Source organism: Myxine glutinosa, chromosome 2 (assembly GCF_964187855.1).
Source record: "Myxine glutinosa chromosome 2, kmMyxGlut1.1, whole genome shotgun sequence".
Lineage (NCBI taxonomy): Eukaryota > Metazoa > Chordata > Myxini > Myxiniformes > Myxinidae > Myxine > Myxine glutinosa.
Window position 1 is genome coordinate 252,139,495 of NC_136262.1, and position 18,361 is coordinate 252,157,855.

The 18,361-nt window shown below is 42.9% G+C and overlaps 1 protein-coding gene across 1 annotated transcript in view; it reads right to left on the bottom strand.

Annotated features, from left to right (window-relative positions):
* Positions 1–8,411: 8,411 nt before the first annotated feature.
* The window catches only part of LOC137420669 (uncharacterized), a 100,253-nt gene continuing 90,303 nt past the window's right edge, over positions 8,412–18,361 (bottom strand). The window contains exons 11-13 of the mRNA XM_078772429.1: positions 15,223–15,306; positions 15,058–15,113; positions 8,412–11,959 (exon numbers count right to left, since the gene is read on the bottom strand). Coding sequence (XP_078628555.1) covers positions 11,902–11,959; positions 15,058–15,113; positions 15,223–15,306 — 198 coding nt within the window. The 3' untranslated portion in view covers positions 8,412–11,901. The remainder of the gene's footprint in view (positions 11,960–15,057; positions 15,114–15,222; positions 15,307–18,361) is intronic.

The following is an 18,361-nucleotide window of genomic DNA, read 5'->3' on the forward strand; positions in this document are numbered from 1 at the left end:
TTCGTGCGGAAGTCAAACATTTGTTAAATCTTCAAGGGAAACATGACCTCCTGCAGCATTGCGACGAAGAATTGTGGAACGAACGACTTGCTTATCTTGCTGACATTTTGGAGCAGCAGAACCAGCTGAACCTCAAGCTCCAAGGAAGAGCGACTAATATTATTCTTTTCCACGATCATCTCAGAGGATTTGTTGCCAAGCTCCAAAACTGGCGCAGGAAAGTGAACACAGGAAACATTGCTATGTTCGAAAGAATGTCTGAATTGCAAGACAGCATGGGAAAAGAGCTTGATCCCGTACTGAAAAATGGCATTCTTGAGCATCTGCAGTCACTGGAGCTAGAATTTCATAAGTATTTTCCTGATTTAGACGACAATGAGGCACAAATTGTGAGGAATCCTTTTTCCGTCAACCTTTGCATGTAGAGCATGCCGGAGGCAATGCAAGATGAATTCCTGGATCTCCGAAACGAATCATTTGCCAAAGACACATTCGAAGAGAAGAGCTTGACGGAGTTTTGGGTGGGAATGGGTCGCTACCCAAATATCAGCCAGATAGCTATCCGGGTGCTTCTGCCATTCTCGTCTACCTATCTCTGCGAAGCGGGGTTTTCCACGCTGTTGAATATCAAATCGAAACAGCGTAATCGGCTCCACGTGGAAGATGACCTCCGCTGTGCCCCGACTGTGACTCAACCATGGATACCCCAATTGGTAGCTAAAATGCCATTTCAGCCATCCCACTGAGTTTTTAATTCACTTTTACGGCGCATGCACCACGTCCCTAGTTTTGATTACCTGAGTTGTTGTCGAATTGTTTCTTTTTGTGAGATTATAACACACTGCGTTAAATACAGACACAACAGAGGTTTTTAGTTTTCACAATTTCTTGACTTGGAACCTTTTCATACTGTTTTCTTGTTTGACAGTTCTATTTTATGCTGTCCATAGTGTTGCTACTGATAATATTGAAATCTCCTATCAAACATGCATCATTCGAGCGACGTTGCTTTGTTTGCTTCTTCCAAAAACGATGTAGTTGGGAGCCAGTAAGGAACAGAAAAAAAACTATGGAACTAAATGTTCATGTTGCCTACTTGGAATTCCTCATTTTCTGTGTAATAATTTACCAATTCTCATACAAACAAAATAGCCAATTAAAGGAAAAAACACCTCTCAGAATGCACCACAGAGCATCTAGAAATCAGCCTACTTACACGCGCTCCGCCGCTCGACCCTCGCGAAAGGGAGGGGGTGCTGGGGATGTGCTCTGGGAGCCAAGGGGGCCATAACACAAAAAAGGTTGGGAACCCCCGCTCTAGAGTGACTATAGACAGCAGTAAATGAATGTCTAACCATGAGAACTGAAGGATTTCATTTTTACGGTCATTATTTAAAGGGAAGATCCCGATACAGAACCACTCAATCATGCCATTGTTGATCAACCAGGTGATTGAAGTGAAGTTCCCGTTACATAATCAGTCATTACAATTGAAGAAACGTGTTTGTAAAGCTGTACATTTCAAAAAATGAAAGTGATAAGTTTCTTTTGATGTTCAATTTATATATAAAGCTAATTGCATCCCCTGTTTGTTAGCCTCCTTGAAGCAAGGGTTGGTGTGGCACGTGGGTTCACATGGACACTTGCAGACAGGAGTACCATTGGATATAATCCTTCATGGGATAGATAGCCAGCTCCACTTGCCAGGGAGAAATCCACATTTTGCTGATAATGTTTAGAAGTTCACAAACCAAAAATATTTATTGTATAACCATGCATTCTGGCCCTGTGACCTTGGATTTGTGTCTATAAATTGTTACGTGGTCCTCCCGGTAACTACCTGGTCTTGGTGACCCCCGGACCGTGGGAGGACCCTGCCAGAAAGATATCTGATTTATACGCTTTCGTAGCACAATCAATATGAAAGAAACAATAATTCAAGTCAATAAGAAACCCCACACCAAGGATCCGGATTACTTAATAATATATTCTCCATCCATCATCAGCAATCAACAATCCATCAACAATCTTACTAAGATGGCCATCTCATAAATTTCCCCCCTTTCCCCACTCACGACCCCTCAATGGTCACTGTCCCTCACAATGTCTCTGGGCCCCTCCAGACCAAGGTGAAGGTCGACTTCTCCGCACACGGGCGGTGGAACGAACCCCTGGCTGACGTGTTCCAACGAGCACGTCGCGTACCAGGAACAGCTGCTGCAGCGCACACCTCCTTGCCAAGCAAAGCGGGCAAAGCAAAGCGCGGCTTGCAAAGCGCGCGAGGCCCAAGGTGCGACCCGTACGCGTCCTTGTAGACGTTGAGGCGAACTGTGCCGGACGCTTGGTTCCGTGCACGAACCCACGGCAACTTGACGTGTAATCGGTAATTACCCCGCGCAGGTAACTCCTTTCGCCAGACGGGCTTTCACACGCAGCGTCCCCCACGCTGCTCAATATCGACACCGCTCGCGTCGGAGCTGGGTGAGCAAGAAGAAGATCGCCGCTTCCGCCGGACCTCGTGTCTTTTTCTTCTTCCGGTTCACTATCCCGTTTCCGGTCTCCTGTTATCCGGAGCCTCTCTAACCCTTTAACCACAACAACCTTTAATAGAATAAACATTAATAAGCAATGACATGAATAGTAACTCCTCTAAATCCGGGATCCGTAACACTCCCCCCCTTCAAGAAAGAAAGTTTGAACCCCGCGAAAACTTTCTGTGCCGGCCAACTTTGATAAACCAACCCGATACCCCAAATCATCAGTTCCCCCCAGGCACAATTATCGCATCTCAAAAATAAAGCAACAAACTTTCACCAAAACCCCCCAGAGATTCCAAGGTAATTCCCTCTAGACCAAGCGTCAACCACTTCTAGTGGCTCTTGGATGGAGGCCCAGCTGAGTACTCACTACATGGACGCCTTAAGGAATGTGGGGTTCACGGTTAGTCTGGGGAGGAAAGTTCATTACATGGACGCCTTTAAGAACGTGGAGTTCACGGTTAGTCCATGTAGGAACGTTCCCTACCGGGACGCCTTTTAAGAACGTGGCGTTCACGGTTAGCCCATGCAGGAGCCCAGGCTCGGTGGCTCCGCCGTATATAGAGTGCTTCAACTTCTCCGGATTCCTAACAGTTACGGTGGGAGCCCTTGTCCCCGCAGTCCCCTGACTGGCGGTCTCCTTCTCGGCCAGTCCTCTGCCAATCATTCTTTCAGGAGATGCCGTAACTCTGGGAGCCTCCATAGTAATATCGGCTGCTGCCAACACCAAAACTACCGCCAAGTGGTCCTCTTCTGTAGACCTCTCGACGCCTACGAAATGCCTTCCCTACTGTTATGGTCCGACCCTCCAAATCCTTACCATTCCAATTCTTCTCTGCCTCCCTGGTGTCTCTTGTGCTTGCAAACGTGACAAAGCCGAACCCTCTTGACCGTTGTGTTTCCCTGTCTTTTACCACCCGCACTTCCACCAGCGGCCCATATCTGTTGAAGACAGTGGTCAGAACTTCTTCCTCTGTGTTGAAGTGCAGTCCCCCTACGAATAACTTGGAACTTTTGGCGCCATCCCAAGCTGGGGTGGTGTTATTTCCCCTGCGGGGCTCTTTACCCACCCTCGGTTTACCATAAATTTGCCCCCCGGCCAAATCATTCCCGATAATCACAGATACCCCCTCTACAGGAAGCGTGGCTTGTAAACCGACGGTGACCGGTCCTGACACCAAATCGGATTCCAAATGGATGACATGAAGTGGGGCACTAACACAGCCACCGATCCCTTGTAACTGAACACTATCACCAGTTGCGGTATTCTTTGACAATGGCAAAATGCCTTCAAGCATTAAGGATTGATGGGCTCCTGTGTCCCTCAATACCCTAACAGGTCTTGGGTTAGTCAAGTCTCCCTCGAGTGAGACAAACCCCTCATAAATAAATGGTTGGTAACTCTTCTGTGGGCGATTTCTTACGCTAGCCATCGCATTCGGAGTTGTAATAGTCGGACTCCGCTCTGGGTTGTCCCTTTTCATGAGGTAACAACTGGACATCAAGTGTCCAGGTTTTTTGCAAAAGGCGCAAGTAGGCCCGGAGGAAAAACTCGTGGTCTGCCTCGGGCCCCCCGGGAAATAAGTTTGTCTTGGGCCCGTAGCCCTCTGATTTCGAACAGTTGGGGTATCCGCGTTGTCCCCATAATCCTCTCGAGGCCGCCGCCATGTATTGTCGTTCTCCGCACCGGGTGTTCCATAACTCCCCTGCTGAAGTCTAGGTGAGAAGCTAGGTGTGTGGACCCCTATCCGGTGTGTTAAGGCATAATCATCTGCCATGGTGGCTGCATCCCACAACTTTGGTACTTTCTTTTCCTGCAGGTACACTTTGATGTCCTCGTGGACACACTGTTGAAATTCCTCCACCAGCATCAGGTCACGCAATGCTTCGAAGTCGTTCCCGACTCCTTTCGACTCACACCACCGATCAAACATGTTTTCTTTCACTCTGGCAAACTCCACATGGGTCTCACTCTCCCTCTTCCTGGCATTCCTGAATTTTTGCCGGTAAGCTTCAGGAACCAACTCATAGGCTTTGAGGATGTGCTTCTTCAATACCTCATAATCTGCACATTGGTCCATTGGTAGCGCCGAATAAATCTCTTGAGCTTTACCCACCAGCACACTTTGCACTAGTATGGTCCAGGCCTCCTCCGGCCAGTTTAACTGTCGAGCCACTTTCTCAAAGTGTGGAAAAAATTGAGTGACTTCCTTTTCACTGAAGGGTGGAACCAGCCTCACATGTCTGCCCACCTCCCAGGTGTTCTGGCTAGGTGTCGACCCCATCAGCAAGGGTGGTACCTCTCCCCGTTCTCTCATTAAATCCAGCTCCTTGAATTTAATCTCTTGCTGAAGCGCCAGATCACGTTCCTTCAACTCCCTTTCGGCTTTTCTCTCCTCTGCTTCGAGTTCCCTGGCAGCTCTCCTCTCCTCTGCTTTTCTCCCTTCTAACCTTTCCTGGAGTTCTCGTTCCACTCTCCTTTCCTCTGCTTGTTTCTCTTCTCTCCTCTCTTCTGCTTTCCTTTCCTCTTCTGCTCTTTCCTTTTCTGCTTTCCTTTCTTCTTCTGCTCTTTCCTTTTCTGCTTTCCTTTCCTCTGTTTTCATCCTTTCTAACCTTTCCTGGAGTTCTCGTTCCACTCTCCTTTCCTCTGCTTGTTTCTCTTCTCTCCTCTCTTCTGCTTTCCTTTCCTCTTCTGCTCTTTCCTTTTCTGCTTTCCTTTCTTCTTCTGCTCTTTCCTTTCCTCTGTTTTCATCCTTTCTAACCTTTCCTGGAGTTCTCGTTCCACTCTCCTTTCCTCTGCTTGTTTCTCTTCTCTCCTCTCTTCTGCTTTCCTTTCTTCTTATTTTAACCTTTCCTGGAGTTCTCGTTCCACTCTCCTTTCCTCTGCTTGTTTCTCTTCTCTCCTCTCTTCTGCTTTCCTTTCCTCTTCTTTGATCCGTTCCTGGCTCCGTAATTGCAACTCCAGTTTCCGGAGCTCAACGTCTTCTGGTTCTTCGGGTAGCCACTGCCAGGCTAACTCGTCCCATGTTCCTAATCCCACCATAGATTGTATCACCGTGGTCTGCAACTCTGCCTTCCTCAAATTAGTTCGGACCTCAAAGTTAAAATGTTTGGCCAATTTCAAGAGGTCCGCTTTTAGTAACGCTCGGAACTGTGCCTCACTAGGTGTTACCGCAAAGTTCTGTGCAACAAACGCCATGGTGACTATCGTTAACACCTGTTAACCTTCACCCCAAGACTTTACCACAATTTCTCAAAAATTTACCAATTAATAATTAATTAATAAATTTTAATTAATAAAAATTATTATTTTATTATGTTATACAATTTTAGATCCCGGAATTCAATTGGACGAGCCCCCAATTCTGTTACGTGGTCCTCCCGGTAACTACCTGGTCTTGGTGACCCCCGGACCATGGGAGGACCCCACCAGAAAGATATCTGATTTATACGCTTTCGTAGCGCAATCAATATGAAAGAAACAATAATTCAAGTCAATAAGAAACCCCACACCAAGGATCCGGATTACTTAATAATATATTCTCCATCCATCATCAGCAATCAACAATCCATCAACAATCTTACTAAGATAGCCATCTCATAAATTTCCCCCCTTTCCCCACTCACGACCCCTCAATGGTCACTGTCCCTCACAATGTCTCTGGGCCCCTCCAGACCAAGGTGAAGGTCGACTTCTCCGCACACGGGCGGTGGAACGAACCCCTGGCTGACGTGTTCCAACGAGCACGTCGCGTACCAGGAACAGCTGCTGCAGCGCACACCTCCTTGCCAAGCAAAGCGGGCAAAGCAAAGCGCGGCTTGCAAAGCGCGCGAGGCCCAAGGTGCGACCCTACGCGTCCTTGTAGACGTTGAGGCGAACTGTGCCGGACGCTTGGTTCCGTGCACGAACCCACGGCAACTTGACGTGTAATCGGTAATTACCCCGCGCAGGTAACTCCTTTCGCCAGACGGGCTTTCACACGCAGCGTCCCCCACGCTGCTCAATATCGACAACGCTCGCGTCGGAGCTGGGCGAGCAAGAAGAAGATCACCGCTTCCGCCGGACCTCGTGTCTTTTTCTTCTTCCGGTTCACTATCCCGTTTCCGGTCTCCTGTTATCCGGAGCCTCTCTAACCCTTTAACCACAACAACCTTTAATAGAATAAACATTAATAAGTAATGACATGAATAGTAACTCCTCTAAATCCGGGATCCGTAACAATATGTATTGGTATTTCAACAGAATGCCAATTTAAGTTCTTTAAAAAGGATTTTATTCACCACCATGAATGCACATCTTTCTATAATTCACCAAATGTCCGTCCGTCTGTCTGTCCATCCGTTCCCAGGTACCGCAAAAATGGCTGAACAGATCGCAACGACATTTTGGGTAGGTAATCCTGGGACCCCCTGGAGTAAAATAGGCTATTTTGTTTTTCAAATTTCAGCCTTGGTCTCCAGCATTTTCAGGTTTGGACTCCCACCTAACGTTATTGTCCTGGGTACCGCAAAAACGGCTGCACCGATACACCTCCATGCCCGTGGGATTCCCACGGGTGACCCCAATAGTGTGTGTGTATATATATATATATATATATATATATATATATATATATATATATATATATATATATATATATATATATATATATATATATATATACACACACACACATACTTGCTCGGGTCGGCTCGGCTCGCTGCGCTCGCCTCACCACGCGTCGTTACTGAGGAACGGGCTTGTTTTAGCTGAGGATAATGACTGTACCTGAGTTGCTGTTTTGTCATGATTGACACAAATCATAATACAAACAATTATTTTGCACAATTTATTTGTAGTTTGTGATATTACATTTTTATAGGCAATTTAGGTTGAAGATTTAGGTTGAAAAAAAATATAACAATTCAAAAAAGATTCAAAGATTCAATTCAAAGCTTTTTCTACAGCACATTTTCAGAAATATTTTCTTGTGACGATGGGAAATTCCTTTTCATGGAATCATGAGGTTGCGATGGCATTGTCATTACCTTCATTTTGATACCTCACTTGCATGTGTGGCTTCATGTTCACCAAATCTGTAAATAAAACGACTTTTCAGCTTTTGGAGAACATTTGGTGCGGACATAACTAAAAATTGCTTTTTTTTCAACCAAAATGCAGAGGAGGTGCCAATGAATAAATGGATTTTCAGATTCAGCACAAACTGCTGGTTCAGAAACCACTCTCAAACTTGTTTAGCCTCAGACGTGTACTTAAAAGTGCCGTAGCTCTTGGACTAAGTGAACAAGAAGCTGATACACCTATCTTGTATGTTTGAGTGACAAGCTTATCTGCTGCATTCTGAGATGGGTGAAGGTGAAAAAGGAAGCATAAGTTAGTCAAGTAAAGACTGAACTGCATTCGTTGATGCAGGATAATCAGTCTGATGAAGCCTATTGAAAACAAGATGATCGAGAACTAGCAGGGAGGGGTACCCTGCATGTTGAAAAAATCCCCAAAAAAAATTTCTCTTTTTTTGTGGGGGTTTAAACATTTCACTATATCCAGTAAGACCACATAAACCACTAAGACCACTAAGAAATGGGGTCGGAGGTCATTTCATATTACCTTTCACATATCTACAAAGGCTTGGCACGGTAGAGTGATTAAAAAACAAAAAAATCCCCAAAAATCCAACTTTTTTTTTTTTGTCAAAAACTTTTTTTCCCTAAAACACTCCTCCAAGAGTCAGTGATGAAACTCGAAAAGTTTGACGAAGAACCATTTGGCCATCTGTGAGGAAAAATGGTGACACAGACAAACAGGCAAACATGTTTGATCGTATAGGAACAAACCGTAAACACATTTTGAAGATGAAGGTGATGCAATAAAAATTCAGTATTTTTGAGCTTTTATTTTTTGAAATTGCATTTGTGAGGTTCTTGAAGCTTTCGGGTTCTGATGTATGTGTAAGGTGACCAAAGGTAACACAGAAGAAGAATTAATGAGTTTTGTACCAATTGTGGCATTTAAGTTTGTGTTGGTAAAATGTGCGAAGTGTGACTTGGTTGGAGGGGTGGGTAAAAAAAGGTACATACATAATACAAAGGGCAATCATCCAGTTCATAATCTGCCATAAAAAGCAAGTTACTACCTTGAACAAGGTATGTATTACAAACAGCACTTCTTTTTCTTAAAAAAAAAAAAAATCCTCTTAAATTTTCAACATCTATCTATAATTCCAGTAATCTCTGTGTGTCTGTGTGTGTGTCTGTGTGTTTGTCTGTGACCGCTGTTTCTCGACAACCACGGGTCCGATATACTTGAAACTTGCCAGGTATATTGCTGGGGACCTGAGGATGTGCCTTTTCAAGGTTTCATATTAATCGGAGAAGTAGTTACCGAGCTATGGCGATTTATTTACCAAACTCCACAAGCCGTTCGCTTTGGCTTTGCGAATGGACCAAACCATTTCATGTAAATAGAGGGGGGGGATTGTCACCGTACTCGCAAGCCGTTCGCTTTGGCTTTGCGAATGGACCAAACCATTTCATGTAAATAGAGGGGGGGGATTGTCACCGTACTCGCAAGCCGTTCGCTTTGGCTTTGCGAATGGACCAAACCATTTCATGTAAATAGAGGGGGGGGATATAATTTTAGATATATATATAGTACGGGCACGCCCTAGTAATAACAATACTTTATAAAATTGTATCCTTTTAACTCATCGATAACATTTTTAACTTCCATGGACTTACTGTTGAACCATCATAGATGGATGGCCAATCATCCAGGTTCTTTTTCAGGGTTCGTGCAGAAATTGCTTTTGCCTTTTTTCTTTTAAACTTCCAAGGGCTTGCGCAGCTTCAATGATACTCTACTCTCCATCTTATACCTCCAGTCATACATTCATTTAAGCCAACTATTTCATCTATAAACACGTTCAATACATTCGTTAAATTATTCAAATGCATTGACATCAATGTGAATCCATCCATCTCCTGTTTAACTACAGTCCCTGGATCAGTCTTTTGATTTTCACACAAGTCAATCCATTTCTTTTCCCTTCGTGCATTCCTTTGCTGTGCGTATTCCAGTGACGCGAACATTCAATCAACTCTCTCCGGACCCTCGCCCCTCGCCCTCTCAAACTTTAAACTTTACGTGCTTATTTAATTAATACAAGGTATCAATCCAACCGATTTATCCATTTCTTTTGATTGCACAATTTATCTGAAAACGTTTTTCCAAGTCATACAATCCATATTTTAAATCCAGTCAATCAAACTTTCTTCATCCACCATCATTTGGTCATTCATTTCATCAATTCATTCTCCATCCTTTAACCCAGTCAGTGCTGTCCATCTAATTATCGGAACTACTTACATAATCCATCCTTGCATCTGCTTATCGACTTAAGTCATAATTCTGCCCATTCATTGAAGCCACCCATCAAATCATTCTGCTATAAATCATCATAAACTTGATGCTCTTATTTTACTCCATTTGAAGTACTTGATTAATTTTTAATTACCTAATATTTTTCAAAGAATTAAATATACCCTGACTAGTGACTATTCGTCAATCCTTTATTATTCTTAAGTAATACGACAAGGCCCATAAAGTGTTCATAACATTCATGTTTAAAACGACTATCTTTCAGACCAAATGCTAAACTTTCGATTTTTGATTTCTCAAGATATCGTTTTCACTTCTCCCATCCATCCACCCCTCCAGGGACCAGGGACCAGGGATCCAGGGACCCCTCCTCCCCCAAAGTTGTCTCATCATTGCAGGTAATACTGCATCTGGCTCATGTAGAGGGAGTATAGTCTGCAGTAACGCTTTGGGTATTTGGTAAATGTTGGTTCCGTAAACTATTGGCCAAAACTAATAATTTGGCGTATCAGGGTAAGAATCGGGGTATAAAAATCCCTTGATATCAGGAAATGGTGAAAAGGAGGGATAAAAACTGCATATTACTGCTACTCGTGCTTTGTTGGGATTAAATGTGAGAGGTGGTAGTATAATTTGCTTACTTAGTGAATAAAGGATTTAAATGCACTTTATATTTCCACCTTTCTGATTTTCCTTCACTTACAGACTCACCCTCAATGGATGATAAAATGATTGCATTGGCCAGAGGTTTCACTATTGGAATCGAGTAATATATGCTCCGAATAAAACGTTCGGGGTGTTGCAGAATATGATAACATAATATCCATGTTCGGGATGTCAAACGACCAAATAAGTAAATGCACACATTATGTGCTCGGATACTTGTTTTGAAATAAGCCTGGTGTTGGCTTAGCGGTTAGGGTGCCGGCTTGGGATCCTCGGATCCTGGGTTCGAATCCCGGGCGATCGCTGAATTAACGCCAGGGGGGTTGACTCAGCCTGTCATCCTTCCGAGGTCGGCAAATTGAGTACCAGCTTGCTGGGATGAATGATCACGGTGTACCCCGGTTTAGAATAGGTACACCGTATCCCTGCGCATCGTAAGAGCGTGACCAAGGGTTGGCGTCAGGAAGGGCATCCGGCCATAAAACCATTGCCTCAAACAGGGAACCATGATTGTCATGGGGCCCGCAAGGCTAGCCCCCGCTCTGGCGGGGAAAATGGCCTTAAAACGATCATTCATACTTGTTTTGAACTGTTTAGTCAATATGGCCTTTTCTAGCATTTCTAGCATTTCCATTTTAGTGCGTAACTCCGACCAATACACCAAGTTCAAATGGTATAAACTGTGTTGATCTATCAGTTGTTTACAATTATTGTTGTAATCCATGTAAAAGTACATTTATGTCTCCTCATGTCCTTGACCTGCTATTTGAGCCTCAGACACATGCAAACATGAGATGTACATGTCATTTTTCATCATTGAGAACATCAATTTGCAAGTACAAAATAAAATGGGAATGCTACATATTTCCTGATATCTAACATAATTACATTCCTCGTGTGTGTATAGTGAATATATATGACAAGTAGTGTGGATTAAAAAGCATATATGAAGTGCTTGTATCGATGTGATGTAAAATTATAGGTACGGTACTCAAATGTCAGCTGTTTATCAAACAACCATTCTGTGGTTAGGGTCATGCCATAGTGTGCTGAACATTATTCTTCCTGTATTTCTCAGGATTTAAAATTGCGATGCAGCATAAAGTCACATTCCTTGTGCGTTTACGCAAGTATTCATTTACTTCATGAAATTTCCCTTTCATAACTAATGACTATTTAGAAACAACCATGTCAGGAATGCAAATAAACTTATAGAAAAAGGCCCAGGCGAGTATTAGCTGTGTCCATGAAAACCCACAGTAGGCAGCACGGTATGCTCTGTGGTCTTCGATGGCGGAATGCCCAGGGCGGCGGTCGGTTTCACTCGTTTATCCCCGTGAGTCGTAGCAGAGGGTAGGAATTTCCTTTGCTGTGCGTTCTGCAACATAATCGAGCAATAAAAAGAACACTGTTAATATGTAGTCAGACAATAAGTATCAACCCCATCTGTTTTATCATTTTGTGGAAAATAAACATTCGGTTTGGCAAAATAATTTTACATACATTCATTTAATCAAAATGTTTAAACTTTGTGAAGTAAATATGGATGCTGTCTTATTTTGACATGTTATTAACCTGACCCATGCACAGCAGGAGATGGGGTTTTACAATCACGTGTGTGTGTGTGTGTGTGTGTGTGTGTGTGTGTGTGTGTGTGTGTGTGTGTGTGTGTGTGTGTGTGTCTCTGTCCGGGCCGTAACCTTTTTTTACTATTTGATCTATTGTCATCAAATTTTCACCAAAGCGTTATTATGGTAATACGGAGAAGGCAAATTAATAATTTTGTCAAAAGGTCAAAGGTCAGTGTCACATAAAATCATCAATTTTCATCCAATTGACCTGAAATTTCAATATACCATTTGAGTTTTGTCTTCAAATTTTCAACAAAACTTTATTATGAGAATAATGAGATGGGAAATTAATAACTTGGTCAAAAGGTAACATCAATTTTCTTTTTTTTTTTTTTTTCAAACTGTTTTCGTTATTTTGAGCATATGGAAGAAGACGAAAACGTCTGATACGGATGTGGACAAATGTTTAAACTAAAAAATACAAACTGACATGGACAGGCTTTGCATTTTCAGATGCTTTCTAGTGATACAGTCACGTGAAAAAGCAAGTACACCCCATGTAAAGTTTTGACTTTTTCAACATATTTCAACATACAGCTATTTGATCTTCATTTCAACAATATTGATAGATAAAGGTGATATAATCTATCTATAATTCCAGTAATCTCTCTGTGTGTGTGTGTATGTGTGTGTGTCTGTGTGTTTGTCTGTGGACCGCTGTTTCTCGACAACCACGGGTCCGATATACTTGAAACTTGCCAGGTATATTGCTGGGGACCTGAGGATGTGCCTTTTCAAGGTTTCATATTAATCGGAGAAGTAGTTACCGAGCTATGGCGATTTATTTACCAAACTCCGCAAGCCGTTCGCTTTGGCTTTGCGAATGGACCAAACCATTTCATGTAAATAGAGGGGGGGGATTGTCACCGTACTCGCAAGCCGTTCGCTTTGGCTTTGCGAATGGACCAAACCATTTCATGTAAATAGAGGGGGGGGGGGTTCTACCGTACTCGCAAGCCGTTCGCTTTGGCTTTGCGAATGGACCAAACCATTTCATGTAAATAGAGGGGGGGGGTTCTGTGGTCGTTACTGCCACGTGGTTTCAAAGTTTTTTTTTTGTTGTTGTTGTTTGCACGCATGTTTTTTTGCACCCACGTACGGGCACGCCCTAGTATAACAAATATCATGAAACATTTACATTTTGTAGTCCATTGTATAATTTAAATAAACATAAATGCAAATTTAGCATGTGGAAAAAGTAAGTACACCCCTACATTTATCACTACTTCAAATACCTAAAATTAGAATCAGGTGCACCAGCTCAGGTGCAAATGATTAGAACATCGTTAGAGAGGATCTTGGAGGAACCTGTCTTATATCAGAATCGGTTGGTATTTGTAGACGCTGGAGTGTTAACGTCGAAAAGTTAACGGACGACAGATGACGGCGATGGACGCCGGAAGGTTCAGTATGTGATGAACTCAACTGGACGTTAGTCCAGTTGAGTTAAAAAGATTTTAAAAACATCTCATGGGGTGTACTTACTTTTTCCACATGCGAAATTTGCATTTATGTTTATTTAAATTATACAATGGACTACAAAATGTAAATATTTCATGATATTTGTTAACTCAACTGGACTACCGTCCAGTTGAGTTCATCACATACTGAACCCTCCGGCGTCCATCGTCTGTCGTCTGTCGTCTGTTAACTTTTCGACGTTAACACTCCAGCGTCCACAAATATCAACCGATTCCGATCAAACTTGACATGCAGCATCCTTACCCCAAGGACCAGTTTTACATTTCAGCCCGATCCGTTGAAAAATGGCGGACTTAGGTGACCATTTTATTTTTGGTCATGAAAACGACGTTAACACTCTGGCGTCCACAGGTATTCTGCAACATTGTTGCAAAGTGTAACATTGTATCAATTGTAAAACAAGGACAAGTATAAGGATACAAGGACCTTAAAATTATTACACAAGAATGAATGAATGAATTATCGTTTTAAGGCCATTTTCCCCTCTAGAGCAGGGGTTAGCCTTGCGGGCCCCATGACAATCATGGTTCCCTGTTTGAGGCAATGGTTTTTATGGCCGGATGCCCTTCCTGACGCCAACCCTTGGTCGCCTCTTACGATGCGCAGGGATACGGTGTACCTATTCTAAATCGGGGTACACACCGTGATCATTCATCCCAGCAAGCTGGTACTCAATTTACCGACCTCGGAAGGATGACAGGCTGAGTCAACCCCCCTGGTGTTAATTCAGCGATCGACCGCGATTCGAACCCAGGATCCTAGGATCCCAAGCCGGCACCCAAACCGCTAAGCCAACACCAGGTCTAAAATTATTACACAAGGTTGTTGGCTTTTCATTTAAGTCAAATCTAGTACAGACAACTGGCCTACTTTAAAGTTGTCCAGTCAGTTCAGTTGAGTTCTGCTTCCCTGGAAGCTCCAGTTATATTATATCACCTTTATCTATCAATATTGTTGAAATGAAGATCAAATAGCTGGATGTTGAAATATGTTGAAAAAGTCAAAACTTTACATGGGGTGTACTTACTTTTTCACGTGACTGTATATCTAAAGCAATATGCTCAATTTTTATGTGCACTGTGAAAAGCGGTGTGATTAAACATCAAACATTCTCACCGTTGATTGGTTGAGAGTTTGACGGAGGAGGAACAAAAAAAAAACAAAAAAATAAAATAAACTTTGCAGTGATTGGCTGTTTAATTTATGATGTAATTGCTGTATTATCCTTCAATGATCAGATTGCTGACAGGCATTATTCTACGCTAGTATTCCATTTTTAAGATGGCATATCAAACAAAATATATCAAAGCTGTGGCATTAATAATGTGTTTGACACGAATTTTTCTGAATTATTTTGCCTTACCTGAAAGGCATGAAAGAGTTGGAGTTGTCCCCATTAAGATGGTCTTGCCCTGGGACCTGGAAATTAAGAGCACAGATGATGTATCAGAATTACATCATCATAAAAACAGGAAGACTGAGCAATTGATAAAAGGAAAATAACTATTGTTCCCACCGCTTTTCTTACCTCCTGCTTAAACCGCTGAAACTGCAGCTTCAGCACCATATTCTGCTGCTCTTTTTCCTCAACTTTCTGCTCAAGCACATTCCTCTGACACACCCAAAAGCACGTAACAAAGAATGTGAGTGAGAATCTCTCCTGTATGTGTACATTTTATAGTCAATAAGAAAACCCCTTTTCTACATTGTCATAAACTAACGTCAGCGCAACTTTGGTGAGCAACTTAAATTGGCGAAATTTCCACAAAGTGATACTTTCTCTGGAACACCAAAGCACACACACCACCAGAGGGCACTATTTCAGTCATATATACACATATATATATGTACGTATATATATATATATATATATATATATATATATATATATATATCGTAAAATCGTACAATCGTAAAAGGCGACAAACAGGGTTGGCGGCAGGAAGGGCATCCGGCCGTAAAATATTGCTTCAAAATGGGGACCAAAAAACAATAACAACCACGGTGCCCGAAAAAGGCCAACCCCCACTTTGCGGGGAAAAATGGCCTCTAAAGGTGGTTTATATATATATATATATATATATATACTGTACATATACTGTATATAAACTGTGTGTGTGTATATATATATCCTGTACATAAATTGTGTATATACATATATATATATATATATATATATATATATATATATATATATATGTCAAGTAGTAGATTTGTTATTGCCTAAAGTTCAGTTATAGACGTTGGTTGCTAATGTGTTATGATTTAAATGTTGTCTAAAAATGCTATTTCATAAAGTTAATAAAGGGTTTTTGCTTCGTTTTAGTTTTGGATGAGAAAAGGCTCGCTGAGGTCATGCTGAACAAATTGTATACGTGTGCTTTTTTCGAGGCTGGTCGTAAAACCACGCCCACATGCGCTTGTTTTTGCGTAATGCTAGTAGAATGACATGATCGTTAACCATATATATTTTGTTTTAATCACAGCAACGCATGACTCTGTATAAACATGCTTTGGATTACTCATGTACACAAACCCATAAAATATATGGGTTTGTTTGGCTAAGCATACACTCTCCTCTTTGTGAGTTACATTTCTGTTTTCTCGGAGCCCAGAGAAACATTTGGTCCAAATGATAAGGAAGGGCTGACTCCCCCGAATGATAACGGTGGGAGGGACTCTCGCCAGTCGCTTCGTTCTCTCGGAGATTTTCTGATAATCGTATTCGTATATAAGTGAATGAGAATCAATGTGTTTTCAGGAAGGCTTGACTTGGCATGTTCTTGCTGTAGCTTGCTGTAGATGTCTTGTCTCCTCCGGATCTGTATAAGTTGGCTTTAATAAACTGCGCCATTCCAGGCTATTGTGGACTTCTTTTGCAAACGAAGAGCTGATTCTTCACAGATGGTGTCAGGAGTGGGATGTCAACAGACGCGGAGGACGGGAAACGGAGCCCGAGGGACAGGAGGAAGGCTGACCTGAGGCCGGCGCCGGCACGTTGATTTGATTAAAGGTGGGAGTTGTTTTATATCAGAGGGCTATTATTCCAAATTCGTACCTTCCTCCTTCGAGCGGGTTCAGTCTCCTTGTCTTCCGCGCTGTCTGCACTCGAACAGAAATTGTAAGTAAAGGCTCATTTAGGCCTCAGAATGACGTAGCTTTGTTAAAGCCAGGATAAACAAGTAAGGATACAAGTAAGGACTTAACAGTAAGCTTAAAGTTACAGTTAGCACCAGGAGGGGAAAATGAGGTCGGACAGCCATATAGGCTGAAACCAGGTGGCCAAGATTTTTCCAGGAAGGAACAGCCCAGAGACAAGATGGGGTATGCCATTGCATGCCAGGGAACGAAGGGCTGTGGCTAAACTTAGATAGAAGGCCATAGGAACATAGAAGGCCATAGGAACATGGCCAGTAAAAGGATTTGCGCAGGATATCGGTGAAGATAACGTTCGGTACAAGGGAAGGGGGGAAAGTGAGGTCGGACAGCCATATAGGTCGAGCCAGGCCGAGAACTCTCCAGGAAGGAACAGCCCAGAGACAAGATGGGGTATGCCATTGCATGCCAGGGAAGGAGGGCTGTGGTTAACTTAGACGGCCAAAGGGACATGGCCAGGAAGGGTGAAATGCGTAGGTACCAGGTAGGTTTGACAAGAAGGTAGTGACAACTACGAGGTCAAGCCAGGAAGCTCTAGACTAAGTTCTAGACAAGAGGTCCAGATAAAGCAGGCCAGGATCTGGTGGACAAGAGAAAATAAATAAGCTCACAGGAAATGGGCCAGGTGGCCACAGGGTGAGAAGGACAGGTTAGGTTTTGAAATATTGAAAATTGAAGCAGGAGCTGCATTGTAGGAATTTGAAGCTTCAGAGCCAAAGGAAGCAAGTTCAGGAAGCAAAGTTCAGGACAAAACAATTAAGGAGGTAGTTAAACAAGTAAATCAGCGAGTGATGCCGCTGGACCAGATACCAGACCAAGACGCCCCACCCCCCCAAGACCTGAGCTCAGTCCCAGGGCTCTAGGCAACACCCCAACACCCCGCCCTGCCTTCCCTTCTTTTTTTTCACCTCAACCCACCCCCCGTCCAACCAGTCCCAAAAATCCTTTTCCTTGAATGAGAGACGTAACATGAATGAGCAAAGATTGTTTGGGAGTGGCTGGAGAAAGGCATGATTTGAGTCGATCTGAGTTTCGCGCGAAGAATGGGAGACTCACTCGTATATGAATGAGGAATGAATGTATATTGGGATGTTAATTGACGTGTGTGTCTGGCCAATGTGTTTGTCTGTATGACATATGCAAAGCAGAGGGTTTCGGTGTGAAGCTTTGTAAGTGATCTGCTCGACGTGCGGGAAATTCAGGCCGGGAATGTCCATTTTAGCGTCTATCCGAGAGAACAGGCGAGGTCCTGAACTGAGTCCGGATTTTCATCTGTTTGGGAGTTGTTTGGGAAGCGAATTGATATAAATCGGGTCAGGAAAGCACCCGGAGTGCCCTTGTCGATTTACTGTTGATATGAAGCGGTTTCTTGGAGATGGTTGCAGAATTCGAATCAATATGTGTGTTTTACTTGAATCGAAGAGTTCATTCAATGGCAGATATTGTGTATTGTATGTGTGGGATGTATCGCTGAGGCAGCTCACCTTTGGAATTGGTGTCATATAGTGCAT